The sequence below is a fragment of the Bos mutus genome, chromosome 16 (assembly GCF_027580195.1).
Source record: "Bos mutus isolate GX-2022 chromosome 16, NWIPB_WYAK_1.1, whole genome shotgun sequence".
In the NCBI taxonomy this organism is placed as follows: Eukaryota; Metazoa; Chordata; class Mammalia; order Artiodactyla; family Bovidae; genus Bos; species Bos mutus.
Window position 1 is genome coordinate 4865667 of NC_091632.1, and position 27517 is coordinate 4893183.

A 27517-nucleotide genomic window follows, 5' to 3' on the forward strand; every position below is an offset into this window, starting at 1 on the left:
AGGCCAGAGTTAGTCTGGACTGTGGAAAGTGGATAGTTTAAACTGTCTATCTAAGGTATTGTCAAATGAAAAGAAATGTGGGCTCCTAAAGCAAAAACATACTAAATGGATTTAAAATTTATCTATAAGAGCTGTTAATGTAGTACGGCAGAAATGATTTGCCATTCCCTTTGACCTCTATAAATACTTTCTGAGTGATCCACACTATATTCCAAACTCATCTCCTAAGCCATAACATTTCAAATCAAGTTACTTTGAAAATGGACATGAGTTTTTGCAAACTCCAGGAGATAGTGAAGGACAGGGAAGTCTGGTATGCTGCAGTCCATTGGGTTGCAAAGAGTTGGACATGACTTAGTGACTGAACAACAACTTTGAGAACAGGAACTACTGTAAGTTCCTTTTCTTTGTATTTTGTTTGACTTACATTGCTTGAACTCTAAATCTGAATTTCAGTTATGTAATTATGGGATCTGGCAATATTTGACAAAAATTGTACTATCAAAATAATCAAAATACGATTCTATCTATAAAATCTTGGGGGCATTCTGAAGATAGTCACAAATGAGGTGACCATGGAAAACAATTGTGTGTGTGTTTGATAGTCACTCAATCATGTCTGACTCTTTGAGACTCACAGACTGGAGTCTGCCAGGCTCTTTTGTCCATGGAATTCTCCAGGCAAGAATACTAGAATGAGTTGCCATTCCCTTCTCCATGGGGTATTCCTGACCTAGGGATGGAACCCAAGTCTCCTGCATTGCAGGCAGATTCTTTACCATCTGAGCCATCAGGGAAGCCTGAAAAACAATTAAGTCTTTATAAAGACTTAGATAGGCCTCTATGTATTGACATGGAAAGACATAGATTATTAAACAAATAAAGCAAGGCATTGAACAATATGTATTGAGCATCACACAAAGGAAAAATGTGTGTGTATATATCACATATAGGATAAAAACAAACTATATTACTGATATCTGGCAGGATAATCTTATAAATAACAGCATGCTACTTTTGGAGCATAGAATAGGCTTAAGGGTAGAATGGGAGTATGAGTGAAAAATGGACTTTATTTTTTGGTAATTGAAGGTTTTCACATGGTAAATATAATTCATAAAGTATAACTAAAATATAATGTACTATTTGTAGTATAAAATGGATATAATTAAACCACACCTGTTTAATCTTTAAAAGACTGAGTTGAATATTAATAATGACTGTTTGCCATACATCATGTATCATTTATTTGGATGTATGTACTAAATCAAAATACAGACTGTGAAGGAACTGTTATCTGATGACCTTTTTCCTAATGTGTGTGTAAAGATATCCCCCTGGAGTGTCCTTCACTTCCCACAATTGCCAATGGGCATCACACAGGGGAGAGTGTTGGCTCCTTTGCTCCAGGATTGACTGTGACCTACAGTTGTGAACCTGGTTATTTACTTCTTGGAGAAAACACCATTCACTGTTTGTCTTCGGGAGACTGGAGTGCTGTTGCTCCCACATGTAAAGGTACTCTAAATTGACAATCATCTGGGTTAAGAATTTGGGCTATTATGTTACTTGCCATATTTTGCTCATCTTTGGATTGCTTTCTTAGAGGCAGAGTGTGAAGCTCCAGGACCATTTCTCAATGGGCAGATAAAGAGGCCCACTAGTTTTGGGGTTGGTGCAACTGTGAACTTTTCCTGTAATGAAGGGTGAGTGTCTAGAGGCCCAATGGGGTTTCATTCATTTGACTTATGTGTGCATGGTGTGAACTGTGAAACTATGAGGGTCGATGGACAGCTTGAGGTTGTGAGATAATGCTGATAAAAAGAAGTTAGTGCCCACAAATTAAGTGAATTTATCTTGGATTTTTAATAGAGGCTTTCATTCTGCCTAATCATTCTGAATGACCTCCCTTTGTCTCCAGGTATCGGTTACAAGGACCACTTTCTAGTCAGTGTGTAATTTTTGGACAGCGTACTTTTTGGACCAGGATGCCAGCATGTGAAGGTAAGTTAGGCAACTGTAGTTTGTAACTTGCTCCTTGGCCAGAGGTTCAGCAAGACACTGCCTCCTCAGCTTAACTGAAAGTTTTTTGTCTAGTTGTTACTACACAGATCTTATAGAACAAAGATCTCCTCTAGAGATCTTTGTCTTTTCATACTGTTCACGGGGTTCTCAAGGTAGGAGTACTGAAGTAGTTTGCCATTTCCTTCTCCAGTGGATCACATTTTTTCAGAACTCTCCACCATGACCATTCATCTTGGGTGGCCCTGCACAGCATGGCTCAAAGTTTCACTGACTTGCACAGGCTGTGAAGAAATCTTTAGATTTTAAGGGATATATTCTTCACTGAAGCATCCTTGTATTATCTCTTTATCCTTTGCTTACTCAGGTAAAACAGGGTTCCTGAGCATTTTTTTCTCTGAAAGCTATGTACAATTGCCATCCAGGCCATGCACATAATGGAGATTATATACTTGGTAAAAGAAATAAAAGGATCAGCAAAGTAGATATATTCAGGAACAAAATTTTAGATCATACTTTCTGAATTATTTTGCTATAGCTGCTTTGACAGATTCATCACAGATTCAAACACTATTGTCCCTGAACCGAGGATATGAGAGTGGCATCTAGAAACACCGGAGACATTCTTTGTTGATAGTACAGCTGTAATCTTGTCAACTATCTCTCTAATTTTCTAGAAATTCTTTGCCCATCACCTCCTCCTATACTCAATGGAAGACATACAGGCACCTCTTCAGTGATCTTTCGATATGGAAGCACAGTCAGTTACACTTGTGACCCAGGCCCAGAGAAAGGAGTGAACTTCATCCTCGTTGGGGAGAGAACTATCCGTTGTACCACCGATAGTCAGAAGACTGGGACCTGGAGCGGACCTGCCCCACGCTGTGAACTTTCTGTTTCTGAGCTTTTGTGTCCACCTCCTCAGATCCCAAGAGGCCAAATATCATCTGGGCAGAGAGATCAATATTCCTATAATGACACTGTGGTATTTGCTTGCATGTTTGGCTTTACCATGAAGGGTAGCAGGGCAGTCCGATGTAATGCCCAAGGCACATGGGAACCGTCAGTACCAGTCTGTGAAAAGGGTGGGTATTCCAATGTTCAGAATAAATGCTACTGATTTCTTCTTTAGAAACATTAGAGAAGGTGTTATGGACTTCAGCAGGACCTTTTCCAGCTTCCAGTCCCCTCAATTATACCAAGTATCAGTTTAGTTCAGTCACTCAGTCATGTCCGACTCTTTGTGACCCCCATGGACTGCATCACATCAGGCCTCCCTGTCCATCACCAACTCCCAGAGCTTGCTCAAACTCAGGTCCATCGAGTCAGTGATGACATCCATCCATCTCATCCTCTGTCATCCCCTTCTCCTGTCTTCAATCTTTCTCAGCATCAGGGTCTTTTCCAATGAGTTAGCTGTTCACATCAGGTGGCCAAAGTATTGGAGCTTCAGCATCAGTCCTTCCAATGAACATTCAGGGCTGATTTCCTTTAGGATTGACTGGTTGGATCTCCTTGCAGTCCAATGGATTCTCAAGAATCTTCTCCAACACCACAGTCCAAAAGCATCAATTCTTTGGTGCTCAGCTTTATTTATGGTCTGACTCTTACATCCATATGTGACTACTGGAAAAACCATAGCTTTGACTATACAGACCTTTGTCGGCAAAGTAATGTCTCTGCTTTTTAATATGCTGTCTAGGTTGGTCATACGTTTTCTTTCAAGGAGCAAGTGTCTTTTAATTACATGGCTGCAGTCACCATGCACAGCAATTTTGGAGTCCAAGAAAATAAAGTATGCCACTGTTTCCATTGTTTCCCCATCCTTGGGTTGGAATCTTCCCACCTTGCAGGCAGATTCTTTACCATCTGAACCACCAGGGAAGCCCAAGAATACTGAAATGGGCAGCCCATCCCTTCTCCAGGGAATCTTCCCAACCCAGAGATCGAACCGGGTTCTCCTGCATTGCAGGTGGATTCTTTACCAGCTGAGCTTTCAGGGAAGCCCACCCTCATCAAATATAGTGAATATCAGTTATACAGAGCCTTTTAAAACACTACCATTCATTTTGTGGAAGTATCCTTGGAGGAAAAACATTAGGGATCACTAAATTGTCCCTTTCTTTAAAGTGAAAAAAAAAAAAAAAAAACTGGAGAAAATGTTTGCTTGTCTTAACAGTGATTTCTTAAAAGAGACTTCAGCAAAATCCCACCCTATAGATAGATCAGAATCTCCCATTAGAAGCATACAAGAGGGTTCCTTAAAACAGGAAGAGACAGCAAATGAGTTGGAGCACTCAGTTGGAATGGAAAACAATCTACAGCAGCCTAAATGCAGAAAAAAAAAGAAAAAGAAAAAGATAACCACTGACCTAAAGTTACCCAAAACTGGGCTGCAAGATTACGGCTGTACTGTACAACTGCCACCAGAATGGCATTGTAGCATTGATATCAATATCTTTGGCTCAGTTTTTTCTGTTGTTTACATAAGAAAAATTATCTGCCTTTCTTTTAGATTGTCAAGCCCCTCCTAAAATCCTCAATGGGCAGAAGGAAGACAGACACAGGGTTCGCTTTGACCCTGGGACATCCATAAAATACAGCTGTGACCTTGGCTATGAGCTGGTGGGAGAAGAATCCATACATTGTACCCCTGATGGAGTGTGGATGCCCACTGCTCCCACATGCAAAGGTGCCAGGCTCTGAATTTTGATTTTTTTTTTTTTTTTTGGTTTTGAAATGGCCTTCAGTTGATTTCTCATTCTCCTTTTTTTTTTCTTAGTGGCAGAATGTGAACCTGTCGGAAAGCAAGTCTTTAAAAAACCCAAGAACCAATTTATTAGACCAGATGTTAACTCTACTTGTGATGAAGGGTAAGTGAGGACTATCTCAGACTACAGTAGCTACACTGCAAGCCCTGTGTTAAGAGTTTATCTCAAAGACCTTCTTCATGGGTTTGTGGACATGTTGATCACTCTGTTTTTCCATTAATGGAGACTATGCTGTTCAGTGGATGGGTTGTGCTCCTGGTGGCTACATTTTTGTTCCTATAGTTGCCTGTCCTGAAAGTAATATGTGCTATTGAGCCAATAGCTTTTGCTTAGGCTAATGGTCCACAGATAACAAAATGTCTTGACTCTTTGTCCCTAGGTACCGACTGGGTGAAAGTGTCTATCAGCAGTGTCAAGGCACAATTCCTTGGTTTATGGAAATTCGTCTTTGTAAAGGTAAGTAGAAAAATAACAGGGGATCTAGAATAATGTGAGATCAATGAATATGAATAACAGAGGATCTAGCTTCCTGTGGCGGCTCAGATGGTAAAGCGTCTCTCTACAATGCAGGAGACCCGGGTTTGATCCCTGGGTTGGGAAGATCCCCTGGAGAAGGAAATGGCAATCCACTCTAGTACTATTGCCTGGAAAATCCCATGGACAGAGGAGCTTGGTAGGCTACAGTCTATGAGGTCTCAAAGAGTCGGACACGACTGAGCAACTTCACTTTCACTTTCACTTTAGCTTCCTATGAGATTTCTGTTTTAGACATGTTATGGGATTATGAATATTAGATTCCATTCTTTTCTCTCTGTCAATAGTTATAGTTGCACAGTTTTGCTTTCTGTTGTCTCCTCTTTTACTCAAAGCATAGCAATCACTTAATGTGAACTCATTTAACTACTGATTCTCTTATGTGATTTGGGAGAATAAGAGTAATGAAGTCAGTAAGTATATGAACCATCATCCTTAAGTCTGGGTATACTAGCTTAGTGGTAAGAAAGAGGACTGAGATGAGATCTGAACTCAGATTCTATTTCTACTTATTGACTTGGGGCAATTTATGTAATTTCTCTGAACTCAGGCCTCTTATCTGTAATGTTGCCATAAGATTTCAGACCTCAAAGTTGTTATAATTAAATGCTACTATCCCTACATTAAGGATGAGAACATTGTCTAGCAAAAAGTAGATGTTAAGTAAACAATAAAAATTCTTGGCTAACCTACCATACCATCACAACACAAAGATAAGCCATCTCAAAAAACCTTAATTCTATTCCTCTGTGCTGTTTATTGACCTATTCATATCAGTTCAGTACTAAGTCATATCCGACTCTTTGGAACTCCATGGACTACAGCATGCCAAGCTGCCCTGTCCATCTCCAACTCCCAGAGCTTGCTCAACACATGTCCAACACGTAGGTGATGCCAACCAGCCATCTCATCCTCTGGTGTCCCCTTCTTCTCCTGACTTCAGTCCTTCCAGCATCAGGGTCTTTTGCATCAGGTGCCCAAAGTATTGGAGTTTCAGCTTCAGAAGTCCTTCCAATGAATATTCAAGACTGATTTCCTTTAGGATTGACTGATATGATCTCCTTGCAGTCCAAAGGACTCGAAAGAGTCTTCTCCAACACCACAGTTCAAAAGCATCAATTCTTGGATGCTCAGCTTTCTTTATGCTCCAACTCTCACATCCACACATGACTACTGGAAAAACTATAGCTTTGACTCTCTCTCTCTCTTTCGTTGCTCCGTCATGTCCGACTCTTGTGATCGCATGGACTGCAGCCTGCCAGGCTCCTCTGTCCATGGGATTCTCCAGGCAAGAATACTGGAGTGGGTTGCCATTTCATTCTCCAGGGTATCTTCCTGACCCAGGTATTGAACCCAGGTCTTCTGCATTGCAGACAGATACTTTACCAACTGAGCTATAAGGGAAGCCCTCATAGCCCTCTAGCTTTGACTAGAAGGACCTTTTTTGGCAAAGTAATGTTTCTGCTTTTTAATATGCTGTCTAGGTTGGTCATACCTTTTCTTCCAAGGAACAAGCATATTTTAATTTCATGGCTGTTGTCACCATCTTCAGTGATTTTGGAGCCCAAGAAAATAAAGTCTCTCACTGCATTGTTTCTCCATTTGTTTGCCATGAAGTGATGGGACCAGATGCCATGATTTTCATTTTTTGAATGTTGAGTTTTAGGCCAGCGTTTTCACTCTCTTCTTTCACTTTCATCAAGAGGCCCTTTACTTCCTCTTCACTTTCTGCCTTAGGGTGATGTCATCTGCTTATTTTAGGTTATTAATATTTCTCCTGGCAATCTTTATTCCAGCTTGTGCTTCATCCAGCCCAGCATTTTGCATGATGTACTCTGCATATAAGTTAAACAAGCAGGGTGACAATATACAGCCTTTATGTACTCCTTTCCCAATTTGGAACCAGTCTGTTGTTCCATATCTGGTTCTAACTGTCACTTCTTGACCTGCATACAAATTTCTCAGGAGACAGGTAAGGTTGTCTGGGGTTCCCATCTCTTTAAGAATTTTCCACAATTTGTTGTGATGTTGTGATCCACAGTCAAAGGCTTTGGCATAGTCAATAAAGCAGAAGTAGATGTTCTTCTGGAACTCCTGTTTTTCTACAATCCAACGGATGTTGGCAATTTGATCTCTGGTTCCTCTGCCTTTGCTAAATCCAGCTTGAACATCTGGAAGTTCTTGGTTCAGTACTGTTGAAGCTTAGCTTGGAGAATTTTGAGCATTACTTTACTAGTGGGTGAACATTTGTGTGGTAGTGTGAAACTACTTTGGCATTGCCTTTCTTTGGGATTGGAATGAAAAGTGACTTTTTCCATTCTTGTGGTCACTGATGAGTTTTCCAAATTTTCTTGAATATTGGTGCCACACTTTCATAGCACCATCTTTTAGGATTTGAAATAGCTCAGCTGGAATTCCATCATCTCCACTACCTTTGTTTGCAGTGATGTTTCCTAATGCCCACTTGAATTCACACTCTAGGATGTCTGACTATAGGTGAGTGATCACAGGATCATCATTATCTGAGTCTTGAAGATCTTTTTTGTATAACTCTTCTGTGTATTCTTGCCACCTCTTCTTAATATCTTCTGCTTCTGTTAGGTCTATACCATTTCTGTCCTTTATTGTGCCCATCTTTGTATGAAATGTTCCCTTGGTATCTTAAATGTTCTTGAAGAGATCTCTAGTTTCTTCCCATTCTATTGTTTTCCTCTATTTCTTTGCATTGATCACTTGAAAAAGGCTTTCTTATCTCTTCTTGCTATTCTTTGGAACTCTGTATTCAGATGGGTTTATCTTTCCTTGTCTCCTTTGCCTTTCACTTCTCTTCTTTTCTTAGCTATTTGTAAGGCCTCCTCAGGAAACCATTTTGACTCTTTGCATTTTTTCTTTTTTCTTTCAGATGGTCTTAATCACTACCTCCTGTACAATGTCATGAACTTCTATCTATAGTTTTTCAGGCATTTTGTCTATCAGATCTAATCCCTTGAATCTATTTGTCACCTCCACTGTATAATCAGAAGAGATTTGATTTAGGTCTTACCTGAAGGTCTGGTGGTTTTCTCTACTTTCTTCAATTTAAGTCTGAATTTTGCAATAAGGAGTTCATGATCTGAGCCACAGTCAGCTCCCAGTCATGTTTTTGCTAATTGTATAGAGCTTCTCCATCTTCTGAAAGAATATAATCAATATGATTTTGGTATTAACCATCTGGTGACGTCCATGTATAGAGTCATCTCTTGTGTTGTTGGAAAAGGATATTTGCTGTGACCAGTTCATTCTCTTGGCAAAACTCTGTTAGCCTTTGCCTTGCTTCATTTTGTACTCCAGGGCAAACTTGCCCGTTGTTCCAGGTATCTCTTGACTTCCTACTTTTGCATTCCAGTCCCCTGTGATGAAAAGAATATCTTTTTTGGGTGTTAGTTCTAGAGTGTCTTGTAGGTCATCCTAGAACCATTCAGCTTCAGCTTCTTCAGCATTAGTGGTTGGTGTACAGACTTGGATTACTGTGATATTGAATTGTTTGCCTTGGAAATGAACAGAGATCATTCTGTCATTTTTGAGATTGCACCCAAGTACTGCATTTCAGACTATTTTGTAGACTTTGAGGGAAACTCTTCTTCTAAGGGATTCTTGTCCACAGTAATAGGTATATTGGTCATCTGAACTAAATTATCCCATTCCAGTCCATTTTAGTTCACTGATTCCTAAACAGTTGATGTTCACTCTTGTCATCTCGTTTGACCATTTCCAATTTACCTTGATTTGTGGACCTAACATTCCAGGTTCCTATGCAATATTGTTCTTTACAGCATCAGACTTTACTTCCATCATCAGTCACATCCCCAGCTGGGGATTGTTTTCACTTTGGCTCTGTCTCTTCATTCTTTCTGGAGTTATTTCTCCACTTTTCTCCAGTAGCATATTGGGCACCTACCAACTTGAGGAGGTCATCATTCAGTGTCATATCTTTTTGCCTTTTCATACAGTTCATGGGGTTCTCAAAGAAAGAATACTGAAGTGGTTTGCCATTTCCTTCTCAAGTGGACCACATTATGTCATAAGTCGCCACCATGACCCATCTATCCTGGTGGCTCATAGTTTTATTGAGTTAGACATGTTGTGGTCCCTGTGATCAGTTTGGTTAGTTTTCTGTGATTGTGATTTTCATTCTGTCTGCCTATTGACCTATTGGTTGTTATAAAAAGAATTCTTTTCTTAATAATTTGCTATCAGACTTTAGTCACAATATGATATTTATATACATCTTTTAACACATTGCAAAGATTTTTTCAATGAAATCTTTTAAATTGAATTTTACATACATGATGAGTTTTGACACAAAACATAATCATATCTCACCCATATTCTCTAGGAAACCTGATAAAAGATTTATAATCAGCTTCATTTCTTTTCTTTGGTGTTTAATACTGAAACAGAATTGTAGAGTAAGTTTTCCTCCCTCCAGATATCACCTGCCCACCACCTCCTGTTATCTACAATGGAGTACACACAGGCAGTTCTTCAGAAGATGTCCTGTATGGAACTACAGTCACTTACACATGTAACCCTGGGCCAGAGAGAGGAGTGAAGTACAACCTCATTGGGGAGAGCACAATTCGTTGTATAAGCAATGATCAAGAGACAGGCATCTGGAGTGGCCCTGCTCCTCTCTGTAAACTCTCCCTCCCTGCTGTTCAATGTTCGCATGTCCATGTTGCAAATGGATACAAGATATCTGGAAAGGAAGCTCCATATTTCTACAATGACAGTGTGATATTCAAGTGTGATGATGGATTTATTTTGAAGGGCAGCAGTCAGGTTCGTTGCAAAGCCAATAACACCTGGGATCCTGAAATACCAGTTTGTGAAAAAGGTAAAAATCAAGTGGAGAAAAAATGGAGGTATTTATTTGTTTATTCTTGTTTGTTACCTCCCACTCAAAGCTAGAGTTGTGGGAAAAAGCAAAGGGGCATAGATTACCATCCCATTCTGTATTAAAACAGTCTATTCGTGTTGTATATGTTCTTTATCCAAATGCTCCCTTGGATATGGGATAAAGTCAAGGTAGATAATTCAGAAGATCTGTTTTTAAGGTGGCAGTTTCCTTCAAAAGAGCAGAAAGCACTCAGTAATGAATAAGGGCTTGCTGTTTTGCTTAAAAGTTTCAGATTGTCTATTGTCAAATGTTGTGTATTTAGTGTTCTTGAGTTTTTGTTGGTATTTATGTGGGAAGTTTTCTCTCCAGGCTGTCAGCCACCCTCTGGGCTCCACCATGGTCGGCATACAGGTGGAAATAGGGTCCTCTTTGTCTCTGGGATGACTGTAGACTACACCTGTGACCTTGGTTACTTGCTTGTGGGAAACAGATCCATTCATTGTATGTCTTCAGGAAATTGGAGTCCGTCTGTCCCTCGGTGTGAAGGTATTTTCAGTTCCTGAGTTGTCTTTCTCTTTTATATCAAGCATATATAAGTAATTTCAACTTTGCTCCTCTAGAAGCACAATGCCAACCTTTGGAAGAAGATGTTCGAGAACCTCCAGTTGATTCACTCGTGGTACCAGTTAATACATCTTGCCAAGAAGGGTTAGTAAGACTCATTCTCATAAAGGGTCTCCATCTTGCTTTATGCATTAATTCTAGCCTCAATTTGTCCTGGTGACTCCCTTTTAAGGTTCTTCATTGTCACATTAACAGAGGATGCGAGGTTATGAAGGTCTAACTAGCATCTCTAACTTTTCAGTCCTTTATTGACATGAAAATGTCTTTGCTGGGAGCACCCTAAGTCTAAAGCAGTTTTCTTACTTGAAGGGCCAAGACTTTTGACTCTTTTGTGCCAAATTTCTTATTTAGAAGTGCCTCTATATTACTGGTTTGAGGAGGCTAGGTTTCAGAGATGTGATTTTTAAGAAGAGAAAATGTATTATAATCTCTCTCTAGGTACCGGATGATGAAATATGCTTTTCAAAAATGTCAAGATGATGAAAATAGGGTTTGGTTCCAAAGGATTCCAGTTTGTGAAAGTAAGTTAAAAAAAAAAAAAAAAAGTCCATGGGGTTGTAGAGAGGTAAAGAGGATAGGTCACTGCAGAGCTATTCTATGCCTCAGCAGTGTATGTGTTCTAGCTTAGTTTATATAAAACATGTTTTGGTATTTAGATAGTACTGGCAGTGGGAAACAAAACTGTCAAGTAGGAAATGAATACCGTTGACCCTCTGTGTTTGCAGGCTTCATAACTTTTTGTGTCAACCAACTGTAAATAATATATATATTATATATTATTTACATTTACATTTTATTTATATTTACATTATTTATATTATATATATATAATATATACTTATATATATATAATATATATATATATTATATATATTTTTAAATCCTGAAAGTTTCCAAAAGCTAAACTTGAATTTGCTATGCACTGTGTACTATTTACTTAGCATTTACATTGTATTTGTAAATATTTAGATAGCATTTATATTGTATTCAGTATTATAAGTCATCTAGAGGTGATTTAAAATATATAGGAGTCTGTGCATAAGTTAAATGCAAACACTATGCCATTTTATATAAGAAGCTTAAGCCTCCTTGGAATTTGGTACTGATGGGGGACCCTGGAATCAGTCCCTTGTGGGTACTGAGGAATGACTGTATTTGCAGTAAGCCTGCTAATTGCTAAAAATTAAAAAAATAACAATATAAACTATTTATTTCATGGGAACATAGCTGTATTTATTCCTTTGTCTATATTTATACTCTATTTTCTGAATTATTTTGGAATGAGTATGTATTATTCATAGAGTCAAAAAATTCAATGAAGTTTTTTAAAGAAATTATGATTCAGCATCTAAAATTTAAATAACTTTATGTGTGCTCAGTTACTCAGCCATGTCCAACTCTTTGCAACCTCATGGACTGTAGCCTGCCAGGCTCCTCTGTCTATGGAGTTTTCCAGGCAAGAACTAAGTGGATTGACATTTCCTCCTCCAAGAAACAACTTTATAGCTATGTGCAGTACACACAAGGCGATGGCACCCCACTCCAGTACTCTTGCCTGGAAAATCCCATGGACAGAGGAGCCTGGTCGGCTGCAGTCCATGGGGTCGCTGAGGGTCGGACACGACTGAGAGACCTCACTTTCACTTTTCACTTTCATGCATTGGAGAAGGAAATGGCAACCCGCTCCAGTGTTCTTGCCTGGAGAATCCCAGGGACAGGGGAGTCTGGTGGGCTGCTGTCTATGGGGTTGCACAGAGTCAGACATGACTGAAGCAACGCAGCAGCAGCAGTAGCAGCAGCAGTACACACAGTTGCATAGTGGCATTTGTATCTGAATGAAGACTGTCTACTATGGTGTACCAGCTGAAGCAGAATTTCCTGTTCTCTTCTGCAGTTATCCACTGTCAGGACCCACCAGTGATTAACAATGGGAGGTACAGAGGTGTGCTGCCAGGAGGCTTTCCATATGGAAGCGAAGTCTCTTATGAATGTGATCAAGGATTTGATCTCCTGGGAGAGAAAAGTATACGGTGCATAAGTGATTCTAAAGGACTTGTATCTTGGAGTGGACGTGCCCCGCAGTGCTTAAAATCTCCTCCTGTGACTCACTGCCCTAACCCAGAAGTCATGCATGGACACAAGCTAAATAAAACCTATTCTTCATATTCCCACAATGACATATTACATATTGCCTGCAATCCCGGCTTCATCATGAATGGCAGTCACTTGATTAGATGCCATACCAACAACAAATGGGTGCCAGGTGTACCAACTTGCATCAAAAAGGGTAAGATATTTTAAGGAACAAAATATGGGGTGTTACATAGAATTTTTAAAAAGGGGTTTTGAATGTGCACTTGTCATTTCACCTATAGAAAGGCAAGTTAAAAGCTTAGGTAATCATATTATTTTACAAAACACTTGCTTGTCTTATTTTCTCAGCTCATTTTTTGTTTTCCTTTTTCTTTCCAAGCATGTTGACAAAAGGTACATGAAAGGATAACAGTTAACTTCTAAATTGATAGGATCTTCCAAATTTATTATTTTTATTAGTTTAGAATAGCAAAAATGCACATACCTTTTTCAGCAAATGTTTGGCAGTAACATTGCTTGATAATTTCATATTTAAGGCTGTGCTATCAGCCAGAAAGATATATTTGAGTATTCTGGAGAATGGAACTAGCCTTAAAACCCACTTAATTGTCTTGTAATTTTAGTTGTCATTGGTGGTTTTATCCCTGTCAGTGGCTATCTGCAACAGAGAATGCCAACTGGCAACCAAGAACTGAATTCAGAACTGTTTATTTTTGTCTAGCACAGCAGTCTTATTTTAAGTGAGACCCATCCCTACTGCCCAAGATAAACTGTGAATCTGTGATACAGTGAGGATCCCCTTTGCTTTCCTGCAAGGTACCAGTAGCTTGAATTAGGCAGTGGCTGCCATTTTTAGAAAGATAGGTGCTCTATAACTTGGCATCACTTCCTGGTGCCTGTAGATATTTGAAGGCGTGACACTTGACTATAGCCTTTCTACCATATAAAGAGAAAAGATTACTATTCTTTGATAGATTACAATTGTAGGCTGCAACCACTGATGTTTCATTATCTTACTTTTGACATTTGCTTTCAGATCATATATGGTGTAGGTAGGAAATGCAAATATCTGTCCTATACTGCTTGGTTTGGGTGGAATGAGTATTTTTGGATACTGATCAGTTGGCTTGTTGCCTGCCTTCTTTATGTATTGTTATCAACTACAGAGAGTATTGGCTATGTGTTCCTCTGTACTAAATTAAAAATCCTTTCATATTGATGTCTAAGCTTTCTTTGGCTGTCAACGTCCACTTACAATCTCCCATGGAAATCATACTGGTGGAGACATAACTCGATTTTCTCCTGGAATGTCAATCCTGTACAGCTGCAACCAAGGCTATCTGCTTGTGGGAGAGGCACTCCTTCTTTGCACACATGAAGGAACCTGGAACCAACCTGCTCCATATTGTAAAGGTGTGTTCTGTATTTGTTTTCTTATTTTTTAAATAAAATTTGTCCCAAGTAGATATTTTCAGTTAAGTACTTTCAACTTGCTTCTAAGTCACTTCAGTTGTGCCCGACTCTGTGAGACCCCATAGATGGCAGCTTACCAGGCTCCGCCGTCCCTGGGATTCTCCAGGCAAGAACACTGGAGTGGGTTGCCATTTCCTTCTCCAATGCATGAAAGTGAAAAGTGAAAGTGAAGTCGCTCAGTTGTGTCTGACTCTTAGTGACCCCATGGACTGCAGCCTACCAGGCTCCTCCGTCCATGGGATTTTCCAGGCAAGAGTACTGGAGTGGGGTGCCATTGCCTTCTCCTAAGTACTTTCAACTTAAAATAGCCAAATAGATGCATTGATTGGATCATTTAATTAATGTATTTAATACAATTAAATATATTTAATTGGATTAATAGATGAAGTAATCTAAATATTGCAAAATAAAGAAAATGACTGAAGGCCTTAGTCTATATGAGCTATCATATATGTAGTCACTTAAATATGGAAAGATGAAGTCTTTATGTAGATTAAACAACTAATACAGATCGAATGTGCACTGTGGTTAGTTATGATAAGTGTACATTTGACAAAATACTCCTAAAAATACTTTTTTGAGCATATTTCCCTGTAAGTGGTGGTAGAATTATGGGTATACTTATAAAAGTTTTTCAGAATGTCATTTTTACTATCATAAATAGTGCATATGAAATATGAGTGGTGAGTTAATACTAAATATTAGTTGAGCACTTAGGGCACACAGCACTTTGCATGCCTTCTGTCATTTAATCCTCATGAGAACCGTATGAGATTGGTGTCATTATTCCTGTATTATCGATGAAGTCCTCGAAGAATGGAGAGATTTATAACTTATACAGAGTCAAACAACTTGAAAGCCCTAGAGTTAGTTTAAATCCAAAATCTCACACTATTGGCCACTACACTGCAAAGACTAAAGATCTAAGAAGAGTTAGAGAACAAGAGTAGAAGTTGAGGAAATAATTCAGAAGTCTTAACATTACTCATTCATCCTGCATCATTTCTCTAAGAAGCCACAAAAATTATTCATTATTGGTTTAGAGACTAAAGCACAAGAAAGAAAGTTATTTGATAACCAGGGTGTTATTGAGGTAGATGGCTGACACTAAAAGTCTATGCCTAGGATATAATTTTGTGTTATTTCAGTGAAGTTTTACTAACTGAGAATAGAATAAATTGGTTTCATAAATCTTTCCATTAAGGGCAGTATCTACATTCTTAGTTGAAGGTCAAAATATGACACAGATTCAATTAGATTCCTTTAATTTCAGAGGTGAACTGTAGCTTCCCAGAACATATAAATGGAATCCAGAATGGGCTGGAGCCTGGAAGAATGTATCAATATGGAGCTGTTGTCACTTTAATGTGTGAAGACGGGTATACCCTAGAAGGCAGTCCCCAGAGCCAGTGTCAGGAAGATCACCGATGGAACCCTCCCTTGGCTGTTTGCAAATCACCCAGTAAGTGCAAAGAGCTTCTCTGCAGCTTCTACTTGTTTCACTGGAAAGAAGAGACAGAGGGTTATCCAATTTCAGGGACTCCTGGGTTTCAAAGTGATGTAGGTTTGTGATCAGTGGTATAGTAACAGAAGAATTTGAAGTCAGTGGTCTATTGTAGTAAAAGTGAGACTTTCTGAAGATTGGGAAAGTAAAGAAAGAATATAAAGAGAGATGAGCACTGATTTAAAAGGTGCAAAGCTCACAGCCTTATACAGTGGTCCTTTGGTATCCTCAGGGGAATTGGTTCTAGGACCCCCTCAGATACAAAAATCTGCAGATTCTCAAGTCCCTTATGTAAAATGGCATAGTATTTGCATATAATCTGTGCACATCCTCCCATATACTTGAAGTCATTTCTATATTATTTATAATACCCAATGCAATGTAAATGCTATGTAAATAGATGCTGGGCTAACAGCGTGAGCTTTGCTTTTTGGAACTTCCTGGAATATTTTACTTTTTCAAATATTTCTTAATTAGTGGTTGGTTGAATCCACAGATACAAAAGACAGACTGTATTTTGAAAGAAGTTGCTCCTGAGACTTCTGCTATTGCTGAATCTTGATTTATAAGTGCTTACTGATATGACAGGGACCTCCAAAAATATGCTAACTAAACTGTTGTAATCGTTGTTTCCATTCTGACCTGAGAAATCCCTGATTATAAAGTTGAGCTTATTATTATTTTTTTTTTCATGAGTAAACTACCTCACCTTAAAGTGGAAAAAAATTTAAAGGCCAATGAAGTTGTTACATAAAGAATGAAGAAAGATTGGGTATAATTCAGTGTTCTGATACATCTTTTTAAGTAGACTTAAAGAAGAGGGATCTGAGTGTTAATTTCTGGGACATCCATGGTATTTGGAGCTATGTGGAGCCATGCAACTAAACTAATGTTTTCATGATTTTGTATTTTCCTTAGGTTCACTTGCTCCTCTTATTGCTGGTAAGTTTTCTTAAATTCTTCAATAAAACTTCTAAGGTAATTTATACAAATATATGTAAATTTTGAGGCACTGGAGAAATATCAATAAACTCAGATATGCAGATGACACCACCCTTATGGCAGAAAGTGAAGAACTAAAGAGCCTCTTGATGAAAGTGAAAGAGGAGAGTGAAAAGCTGCTTAAAACTCAACATTCAGAAAACTAAGATCATGGCATCTGATCCCATCAGTTCATGGCAAACAGATGGGGAAACAATGGAAACAGTGACAGACTTTATTTTTGGGGGCTCAGAAGTCACTGCAGATGGTGACTGCAGCCATGAAATTAAAACATGCTTGCTCTTTGGAAGAAAAATTATGACCAACCTAGACAGCATATTGAAAAGCAGAGGCATTACTTTGCCAACAAAGGTACGTCTAGCCAAAGCTTTGGTTTTTCCAGTAGTCATGTATGAATGTGAGAGTTGGACTATAAGGAAAGCTGAGGGCCAAAAAACTGATGCTTTTGAACTGTGGTGTTGGAGAAGACTCTTGAGTCCCTTGGACAGCAAGGGGACCCAACCAGTCCATGCTAAAGGAAATCAGTTTTGAATATTCATTGAAAGGACTGACACTGAAGCTGAAACTCCAATACTTTGGCCACCTGATGTGAAGAACTGACTCATTTGAAAAGACTTTGATGCTGGGAATGACTGATGGCAGGAGGAGAAGGGGACGACTGATGATGAGATGGTTGGATGGCATCACCAACTCAATGGATATGACTTTGAGTAAGCTCCGGGAGTTGGTGATGGACAGGGAAGCCTGGAGTGCTGCAGTTCATGGGGTCGCAAAAAGTCAGACGAGCAACTGAACAGAACTGATATGTGCTGTGCTTAGTCACTCAGTCATGTCAAACTCTTTGTGATCCTATGGACCGTGGTACACCAGGCTCCTCTGTCCATGGAATTCTCCAGGCAAGAATACTAGAGTGAGTTGCCATTCCCTTCTCCAGGGGATCTTCCCAACCCAGGGATCCAACCCAGGTTTCTCGCATTGCAGGCGGATTCTTTACCATCTGAGCCACCAGGGAAGCCCTGTATCCTGCCTGTTAAGTTTTTCATTTGAACTCATGAGAAATTGTACTTTTTTTTCTTTTAAGTGTTCTAAGGCTCTTTTAATGTGCACTTCACATCACAAACTGTCACTTTTGGATAGGATGAAATGAATGACTTGATCAGCTACTCCCAGTTTTTAGTTCAAAAGTTTAGGTTTACTAAAAGTTTGGGCTTCCCATATGGTGCAGAGGTAAAGAATTCACTTGTCAGTGCAGAAGATGCAAAAGATGTGAGGTCAATCTCTCAGTTGGGAAGATACCCTGAAGGAAATGACAACCTACTTCAGTATTCTTGCTTGGAGAATTCTATGACAGAGGTGCCTCACAGGCTATAGTCCATGGGGTCGCAAAAAGTACGGCATGACTGAGCTAGTGAGTGCCACACACAAAACTTTCGTTTAACTATTGGTCTTTTGCATAATTTGGTTGCTATCAAAACAGATTCATTTATTCTGCAGTGGCAAAATATATTTCACAACTGAGAGTTAAATATTGTATGAAAAGTCACGGAATCCTGGTGTCCTGAGCTTCTAATTTCACTCCAGTGACAAGAATATTACTAATAAAACTGAAAAGAACAGAAAAGCTGAACCTAAACTTGACTGGAACCTTGTGATCAAATGCTTGGTGCTTTAGAATAAATATGAACTGGATTAAATCCAAAACGTAAGCCCACATACAACTATTTCGGAATTTAGTATCTGTATGGCTGAAGAAGAATAAGCAAAAAAGTCACATAACATTTTCCCCACCACTAGGAACAGGCCCCACAATCACTTCAAAACAATGTAGGTTACATTTTTCTATCGTTTAATACTCTGTTTTGTATTTTAGGTTTTTCTGCTGGGGTAATAGCTCTTTTCTGCTTGGGTGCTGTCGCCTTATACATGATATCAAAACACAGAGAACGGTAAGTTTGAGGCCTGCTTGACAAAAATACACAAAAGATTTTGACTTCTTTCCTAAAACTAAACACAGAAGCACAAGTTAAATGAAATAAATACTGCAATGTGATAACTGGAATAAGGCATCTTGTGTTAAATAGAATATCCTTTCTGTAAGAACTTAAAAGATAACGAGCATTCATTTTATTTGAATGGTATTTATACAGATAAGATAATATTTATTTATACATAATAAAAATCTAAAAATAGAAAAAAGTCCCAGTCATAAAACTGCTGATATTTGGCATTTGCCTATATGATTATTTTATTTCTTTTTTTTTAAACTGCAATATTGGCCTTATTTTTTTTTAATCCTGCCTTAATTTTTTTTTCATTTAGCCTATTTTTATATTTAAATCACATTTTCTTTTTACCGATTTGATTGCATATTTTTCTATAATATGTATCCATATTGTGTAGATTTTAAGCTGCTTCTGCATTTATTTTCATAATAAATAAAAACAAGAAAAACCTAAAGAAACTTTTTCTACATCTCCATATTTCCTTAGCTTAGATCCTTAGAATTCTAGGAATAAGTGTATGAACATTTAGATGCTTAGTTAATATTGCCAAATGGTTTTCCAGAAAGTTAGCTCCAATTTGATCATATATCAAATAATATATCTGGATATATTGTATTTCTGGATTCTTTTTTTATTGTTTCATTGATGTGTCTATTTTTCTATCACAAACACTTTGCATTCAAATAGTATAGTTTTCTGATATTATAACTTCTAACAAGACAAGAATCCCCTCATTATAGTTTTTAAAGATTTTCCTCTTTCTTCTGTTTGTTCTTATAGGAGTTTTAGATGATCTGTCATTTTCTAAAGACATATATGTTGTGATTACATTTATGTCTATAGGTTAACCTTTGAGAATTGGCACATTTTCTGTAAATGCTTTCTCATACAGAAACATACTAGGCCTTTCTATTTGTTTAAGCAATCTTTAAACAACTCAATTGTTGTTTTCATGACTCTTTAAATATACTACTAGGTTTCTACATTTTGCTATATTATGTTTTATCACACATAAATTAGACATACTTTTTCATTTTATTTTAAATTTATTATTAAAAAAAATTTGTATCCATAAAGTATTATTGCCAGAGTAGATTAAGTAATGTTTGGTGGGGATGCAATCAAATGGTCAGTACTTAGGAATTTTGATCAGAAAAGCTTTCATAGTGGAGAAGATGTTGCAGGTATGCCTCACAGAGTGTAGACAAGTAGAGAAAAGTATTCCAAGTAGAAGGTGCAGTTTGGGACTTGTTTTTCCATCATATATTATAAGAACTACATAAGCAATTGACATGCCTGAGAAACATTGAAGTTAGCATAGGTTTAAGTGACATAAAAGATCCCCTCTGATACATAAAATCTTATGGAAATTGCAGAATATTCTGGTAGGTACAAAGGATACACTTTTAGCAAATGATATCGTCAATTATCAGCCAGGGAATGTTCTGTGTGCCCAGGTTCTTAAGGATCAATAAATGCTAGTGATAGGGAGGATAATCAGGTAAAGTCTTACCAAATCTCATATAACTTCCAGTGGGGGATGACCAAATCATGTCACCATAAACATGTCACCCACAAATTCCAGCAAAATTACTTTAACAAGCCAATCATTTGGATCTATCTAAGTGATCTGATTGCACTGTTCACAGTTCTGTAATGCCTAGAGGAGGCATCAGACATGAAGGGGGTAACATTGAAATTATGTAATAATGGCATATTTGAACCTGAATAGTTTGTTCTAAGCCTGGAAGGGCCTAAATGCAGTAGGTCTGGCAAGGGTCTACAGTCGGAGGTACTTTAGGCAGTAGTGTTTATCAGAGTTTATCACATAACCTTTGTTTTGTGAATGATTTCAGGGGAAATGATGTTCTATGAACAAATAATATTGGGATATACTTCAAGCTACATTTTTCTCATGGGGATTCACAATGACCATGAGACTATTTAAGGTCCTACACGAAAGAAGCCCATTTAATTTTTCAAAAACGAGTCTTGCAGACGAGTTGGGCTGCTGAACTTTTTTCTCATAAAATGCCTTTAACATCTCATGGGACTGATGTTTAACAGTCTTGGGGAAAGATGGTCTGAAAGTTAGATCATCAAAAGCCTTGTATGCCACGACAAGGAGTTGGTGTTTACCCTGTAGAATCTTAAGCAAAGAAACAATATGTTCAGATTTTCAGTTTTTTAAAAAGGGGCAGTACTGAGTTGTCAACCAAAGCAGCAGTGGTGAGGATCAAGAGGATGCAATAGATGTAGGAAATATCTTCAAGGGCTTCCCCGGTGGTCCAGTGGTTAAAACTTCACCTTCCAACGCAGGAGTATATGTTCAATACCTGATTAGGAACTAATATTCCACATGCCTGCTGACCAAAAAATCAAAACATAGAACAGAAGCAATATTGTAATAAACTCAATAAAGACTTTTTAAATGGTCCATGTCCAAAAAAATCTTAAAAGGAAATATTTTCACTATGAAGACAATAGGCTTTTCAGGATTTCAGTGTAGTCAATTCAGTTGCTCGGTCGTGTCTGACCCTTTGTGACCCCATGGACTGCAGCACACCAGGCCTCCCTGTTCATCACCAACTCCTGGAGCTTACTCAAACTCATGTCCATTGAGTTGGTGATACCATCCAACCATCTCATCCTCTGCTGTCCCCTTCTCCTCCCGCCTTCAATCAGTATTTCAAGGTTTAGTGAATTATTAAATGTGGGAAGAAGGGGACACAAAGTATGAATCAAGTGGGTGCCACTGGATGGATCCAATGGTTCACAAAAAACGGAGAGGGATAGGTTTGTGGGGGAAAATGGTGCAGTTCTGATCTGCTACTTCTAGGTACTCTCTTCCAGGACTCAAGAGAGAGGCCTGGACTCAGGTAGATGATGCTTAAATCACAATTGAAGCCTTGGTACCAAACAAAATAGAAGATTAGAACAAGGATGAAGACAGATCTAAGAATAACGGTAATACTTAAAAGGCAAGAGGGGGAAGGAACTGTCAGAAGTAAGAGGAAAGAAAGTTGGGAGAAAATGGCTTCATAGAATTCAGGAGAGTTAAAGGTCTTAAGAAAACAAACATAGAGATGTCATTTGCATGGCTTTTCTCACAGGAAGTTAGAACATAATTTTAGTCAAGAGTGATTTAAAAAGACATTTAAGTAAATAGAAAAGGTGGTCTCTATCTCCTACCTTCCTTTTACAAAGTTTGCTATCAGAGCATTACATGTGTAGGAAAATTTGTAAACTTTGGGAACACCTATAAGCATAAATAATTTGTAATATTCCTATCTGATTATTAAAGTTATTAACAAAGTTATTAACATGTTTATATCAAACACTATACATAAGAGCCTCAGTTGATTATGAACTAAACATATATGTTAATTAAACTTCTAAGCATCACTTGTTTTATTTCCATTTTCTAACTGACTTCAGTTTAGTTTCTTATACTTAATACAGACATTTGAACTGCCTTAAATACTTTTTGTAAGTAAGATGAGTAATGGATCATTTAAAAATCAATGTCTACTAACAAAATTAAATATTTTGAAGTTATTCAAACGTGAAGAAGAGACTATGTTATTCTCTTCTTGCCTTCTAAGATGTTTCAGTAAAACCTAAATCTCACATTAACCTAAAAATTATCTTCTGTAATAATTTTAATGTCTCTTCCTGCTAAATATGTAAATTGACCTCTTAAATGTGATAGTGAGTGGCAAGTTGTAAGTACCCTTAGTGGTAAACTTTCTTTCCTAGTAATTTTGTATTATTTTATCTCAGAGTTCTACATGATAGTGCAATCACCTTTTATTGTCTTTTGCTAATTTTGACAAAATGTTTTAGAAGCACAGCAAAGTACATGTGCTTTGAAAGAAAAAAAGTAAAAATGTCTTAAAAGTCATTTAAAATTTTTAGTGCTGCATGATTATATAAGTATTTTGAATTAAATATCAAATATAAAAATTTCTTTTTAAGTTAGTTTGGAAGATTGGCCCTCCAAAGGTAAGTTTATAATCATATTATAAAGTGAAAGCTTCTTTATAAATTTTTTCAATCTGGGAGTCCTAATTATTAGTCATTAAAAGGCCTGGATAAAGCTGCCCAATGTAAACTTCTTTTTTTAAATGTAAATTTATTTATCTTAATTGGAGGTTAATTACTGTACAATATTGTATTGGTTTTGCCAACTTCTGATTTGGACACTTAGTAGCTTAGCAAATTATTTTTATGGGTCTTTTCAAAAAATGAGAATTATAATGATTACTTCATAAGATAGTTAAGACAATAAAATGAAATCATCCATAAAAAGTACTTACTATGTGTTGGGAATTGCAAAAAAGAAAACAACTGTTACACCTTTATATAGTAATCTTGGCCAGTGAATAAAGAATTTATTTTTTCTTTTCTTTTTTTTTTCCATTTAGCAATTACTACACAAATACAAACTATAAAGAAGATGTTCATTTAGAAACACTAGACATATACTCTGTTGACCCATACAGCCCAGCAAACTAATCAGAAGACAAACTGGTATCTAATGAAGTTTTAAATATTTTATTAATTTCTATGTCAAAATTTCTTTCAATTTATATTTATCAATAAGTATAGTACTAAATATATATGGCTCTGTTGCATAGGTCTTTAATAATTATGCACAAAATCTGTTTACTTGCTTCACATTACCAACTCATGTCCCTGTTTTTTTAAATTTATTCATCTATTCAACAAATATTTAAATACATAACAAAATAAGAATCAATCAATCAATAAATACTGTGAGAAAAAATAAACCAGAAAAGGGGCTAGATAGGGAAGAAGAGTTAGAAGGGAAGTCCTCACTAAGAAAATGACAGTTCAGCAAAGACTAGTGTGAAGCAAGGACAGCCTTGTAGAGGAAGAAAGAACAGTGAGCACAAAGACCGTATCAGGTGGTATGTTCCTGCTGCATTGGAGGCACACACAAGGAGGAGGGTGAAGATTGATGGCCCTATAGGGTATGGTAGGTCATTGTAATGAACTTGGTGTTTGCTCTGAGATGAGAATCATTGAAGGATTTTAAACAGGGAAGCAAATGATCACTTTAACTTCTTCATCAAGAAGAGAGTGTAAGTGCCAGAGGTGAAAGATGGGGCCTCCATGTGGACGCTATCACAAAACTCTAATTAAAGTTGTGAATTGCTATTACCAGCCTGGTGAGGAGAGGTCAGATTCTTCATACATTTTTGAGATAGTGACAGTAGAATTTGCTGACAGTTTGTATCAGGGTATGAGAGAAAGGGAGAAGTCAATGATGATGCCTGAGTTTTTGGCCTGAGCAGCCCGAAGTATAGAATTGCTGTTAATTAAGACAACTGAGAATGAAATCAAGACCAGAGAGAAACATGAGCAGTTCACTTTGGAGATGTTAAATGTAAGATATCTAATAGATATCCACATACAGGTGCTAAAAAGATAGCTGGATGTACAACTCAGCATTTTAGGAATAGGACCAGACTTGGGATACAAAGTTGGGTCTTGTCAGTGTATGGATATACAGAATAATGAAACCGAGTAAGGTCAATAAAGGGAGTGAGATAGGCAAGGGAAGAAAATGGGTCTGAATGCTGAGCCCTGGATCCTCCAACATTAGGAGTCATAGAGTGGGAAGGAGCTGACACAAGAGCATAGCAGCTGCTCTGATACAGGAGGGAACCCCAGAGTGTGGTGTTCCAGGAGTCATGCAAAGAGAGAACGTTAAGGAGGAGGGAGTGATAGACCCTGTCAAATGTGCTGATAGATCAAGGAACATCAATGTGAAAACTGACCTGGGTTTGGCATAAGATTTGCTGGTAATCTTGATAAGAACAGTTTTGGTGTAGGGGAAAAGAAGCAAATTGGAGTTGACAGAAGTGTTTAAGAGAGAATGAAAGGGGAGAAATTGGAGATTTCTCTTTCAAGGATCTTTTCTACAGGGAGGAGCAGATAAATAGAGTAATGGCAAGGATAAGAAGCAAAGGGACATATTTGTAACAATGGAGAAATAGCTGCTATTCCTATAAGCTGAAGAGAATGATCTAGGGGGAAGGAAGGAAATGACAGGGAAAGAAAAGGAAAAATTGTGGGAGCAATGTCCTAAGCTAGGAGGAATGGGATCTAGTGTTCAAGCAGGAGGTAGACCTTAGCCAGGAGCCTGGCCTTAGTAACAGGAAAGGCAGAACACATGGGAGCAGATGAAGGCAGGTGGGGAGATGTGATTGGGAAAACACATGTAGAAGCTCTCTTCTGATGCCTCTGTGTTCTCAGTGAATAAAAAGCAAAATGACCAGCTGACAAGGAGATAAGAAAAGGAGATGTTAAAGACTTGAGGAGAAGGAGAAGAAGGTATTAATTTGTCACCATGATAGGTGAAGCCTGAATGATAGGGAGTACAGAAATGTTGACAGGCAACATGAAGAGCCCCCCTGAGGTTTGCTAAGGCTCTTTCATGCCTTATCTCATTTAGCCTTCACTGCAACTGTAAAAGGTGTGTATTATTCCAAGGTAATACCTTAGTCAGAGAAGGCAATGGCACCCCACTCCAGTACTCTTGCCTGGAAAATCCCATGGATGGAGGAGCCTGGTGGGCCGCAGTCCATGGGGTCACTAAGAGTCGGACTAGACTCAGTGACTTCACTTTCACTTTTCACTTTCATGCATTGGAGAAGGAAATGGCAACCCACTCCAGTATTCTTGCCTGGAGAATCCCAGGGACGGGGGAGCCTGGTGGGCTGCCGTCTATGGGGTCCCACAGAGTCGGACACGGCTGAAGCGACTTAGCAGCAGCAGCAGCAATACCTGAATGGGCATATAATATCCTCGGTGACAAAACCAGGAAGAAAAAATTCTCTTGACCAAAGACTCGGGGTCAGTAGTTGACAAAGGTAGAATTCAAGCTCAAATATGACTTCAAGCTGCTTTCTCCTATATGAGTTATAAAATATAAAATGAAGATACCACCTCTACCCTCTTGGAACTTATTTTAGTCAGAGAAATAAGACATATACATATCATAGTGTAACATTAAGTGCCATAAACTAGACAGAGAAAAACTGCTGTGGCAGTTGAGGAAGAAAATGATGCCTTGTTGCCGATGAGTTGCAGAAAAAGAGAAGAAGAGGATGGGAGAGACTATGCCAGAGTGATCTCTAAAACCAAAGCCCTGGGGGCCCAAAGTAAAGCTATCATGTAAATGTTTGTTGAATGAATATATGAGTAAGTTAGTAGGAGACCATTATTTTAATTTCTTCCTCATTTATTTTTATTCATATCTATCAATGCAAAATTTAATTATTATTTATTTGCTTCTTGTAATATGATGGACCATTTAATTGAATGATACTTCATTGTTTATAGCACTTGTAATTGGTATATATAAAGATAAGGTTAACACTCATATTTAAACTTTGAGTTGCATCACTGCTTTTCATGCCACCTCCTAAATACAAATTAATCTATTTCAGTATGCCTCACCGCTTGGAACCCTACTGATGGTTGGAAAGAAACCATTCTACTATCAATAGGTGGATTAGTATGGTCTCAACATCAGTGAGATTGTTTCATAAGATTTAACTCCTATATGCAATCGGTCTCAAGCAGAACAAAGAAAAGTTGCTTGATGATGGTAAAGATGGGAGCCCAGTTTTACCGCCATGTGCATTTCAAGGACTTTTTGAAGCCTCACCTGTGATGTACCTGGAGACAGGCTATGGCTATAAACAGTTACATATCTCTGAAGTGTTACATTTTTAAGGAAGGCACTAAAAAGAGCTTTCCTTGTGTCTAGAAAGAATCTAGACATATATACTGCAATCAACATACTTATGTTACCATATGCTTTTAATTATAGTGTGGTTTTAATTATTTAAGCAAAGTATGAAGCATATCCTGTGGTTATGATAGGCATACATTTGTTGGGAAACCTGTTTTTATTTTAATAAGAGCATCTTTCTCTGATTTAGTTAAACATCTCACTTTTATTTCCACTTGATTTGAGTTTTTCTCATCGAATATATTTTTGCCTTTCTATAATCACTCAGTAATTCCAGTTTGCACATCTTTTTTAAAATTATAGGAGTCAAGTTGTAATTCTGAAGCTTTAACTCAGAAGTAACTATAGTTGTAAAATGTCATTTGACAATGTGTACATTAGTCATTCAAGTAAATTTTATCTTAAAAAAAATCTTGCCTTTTGTGATCTTTTTTTCTGGAATTAATGAACTCTTGAATAGCAGACATAGTTTTAGGGTTTTTAGAATTTTTGATTTAACAATTATGCATCCTGGAGCCCACCATTTTGTCACGTTAGTCAAACTCAACCCACAAACTGAATTCCCTCATCCTCAACACTTATCCAGCAACACCTTCCCCCAGTGCACTCATTGTCTCCTACCACACTCTAAATCTGGCTGTCAGTGTTCTCTGTTCCAGTATTTAAATTATTGAGAAAATAAAATCTTGCTCATTCACTACCACAGATTTACTCCCACTTTTCTAGATTCTGTAGGCTGTTTGACATCTTTAAAAAATAAATTGTAGTAAAGAAAACATGTAACAAAATTTAGTCTTAACTATTTTTAAGTGTACACTTCAG

At 37.8% G+C, this 27517-nt stretch overlaps 1 protein-coding gene across 3 annotated transcripts in view; it reads left to right on the forward strand.

The window, feature by feature from the left end:
• Positions 1–27099, forward strand: part of CR2 (complement C3d receptor 2) — a 49341-nt gene extending 22242 nt beyond the window's left edge. The window contains exons 3-20 of one of the 3 annotated variants that reach the window (XM_070384612.1): positions 1330–1518; positions 1607–1706; positions 1922–2004; positions 2700–3107; positions 4538–4714; positions 4805–4895; positions 5173–5249; positions 9796–10203; positions 10576–10752; positions 10827–10914; positions 11269–11351; positions 12725–13117; positions 14152–14337; positions 15671–15859; positions 16820–16843; positions 18774–18849; positions 23334–23439; positions 26388–27097. In XM_070384612.1, coding sequence (XP_070240713.1) covers positions 1330–1518; positions 1607–1706; positions 1922–2004; positions 2700–3107; positions 4538–4714; positions 4805–4895; positions 5173–5249; positions 9796–10203; positions 10576–10752; positions 10827–10914; positions 11269–11351; positions 12725–13117; positions 14152–14337; positions 15671–15859; positions 16820–16843; positions 18774–18849; positions 23334–23424 — 2840 coding nt within the window. In that variant the 3' untranslated portion in view covers positions 23425–23439; positions 26388–27097. Of the gene's footprint in view, positions 1–1329; positions 1519–1606; positions 1707–1921; positions 2005–2699; positions 3108–4537; positions 4715–4804; positions 4896–5172; positions 5250–9795; positions 10204–10575; positions 10753–10826; positions 10915–11268; positions 11352–12724; positions 13118–14151; positions 14338–15670; positions 15860–16819; positions 16844–18773; positions 18850–23333; positions 23440–26387 lie in introns of all 3 variants that reach the window. The other 2 variants (XM_070384611.1, XM_070384610.1) reach the window with 2 other exon arrangements.
• The last annotated feature ends 418 nt before the right edge of the window (positions 27100–27517 follow it).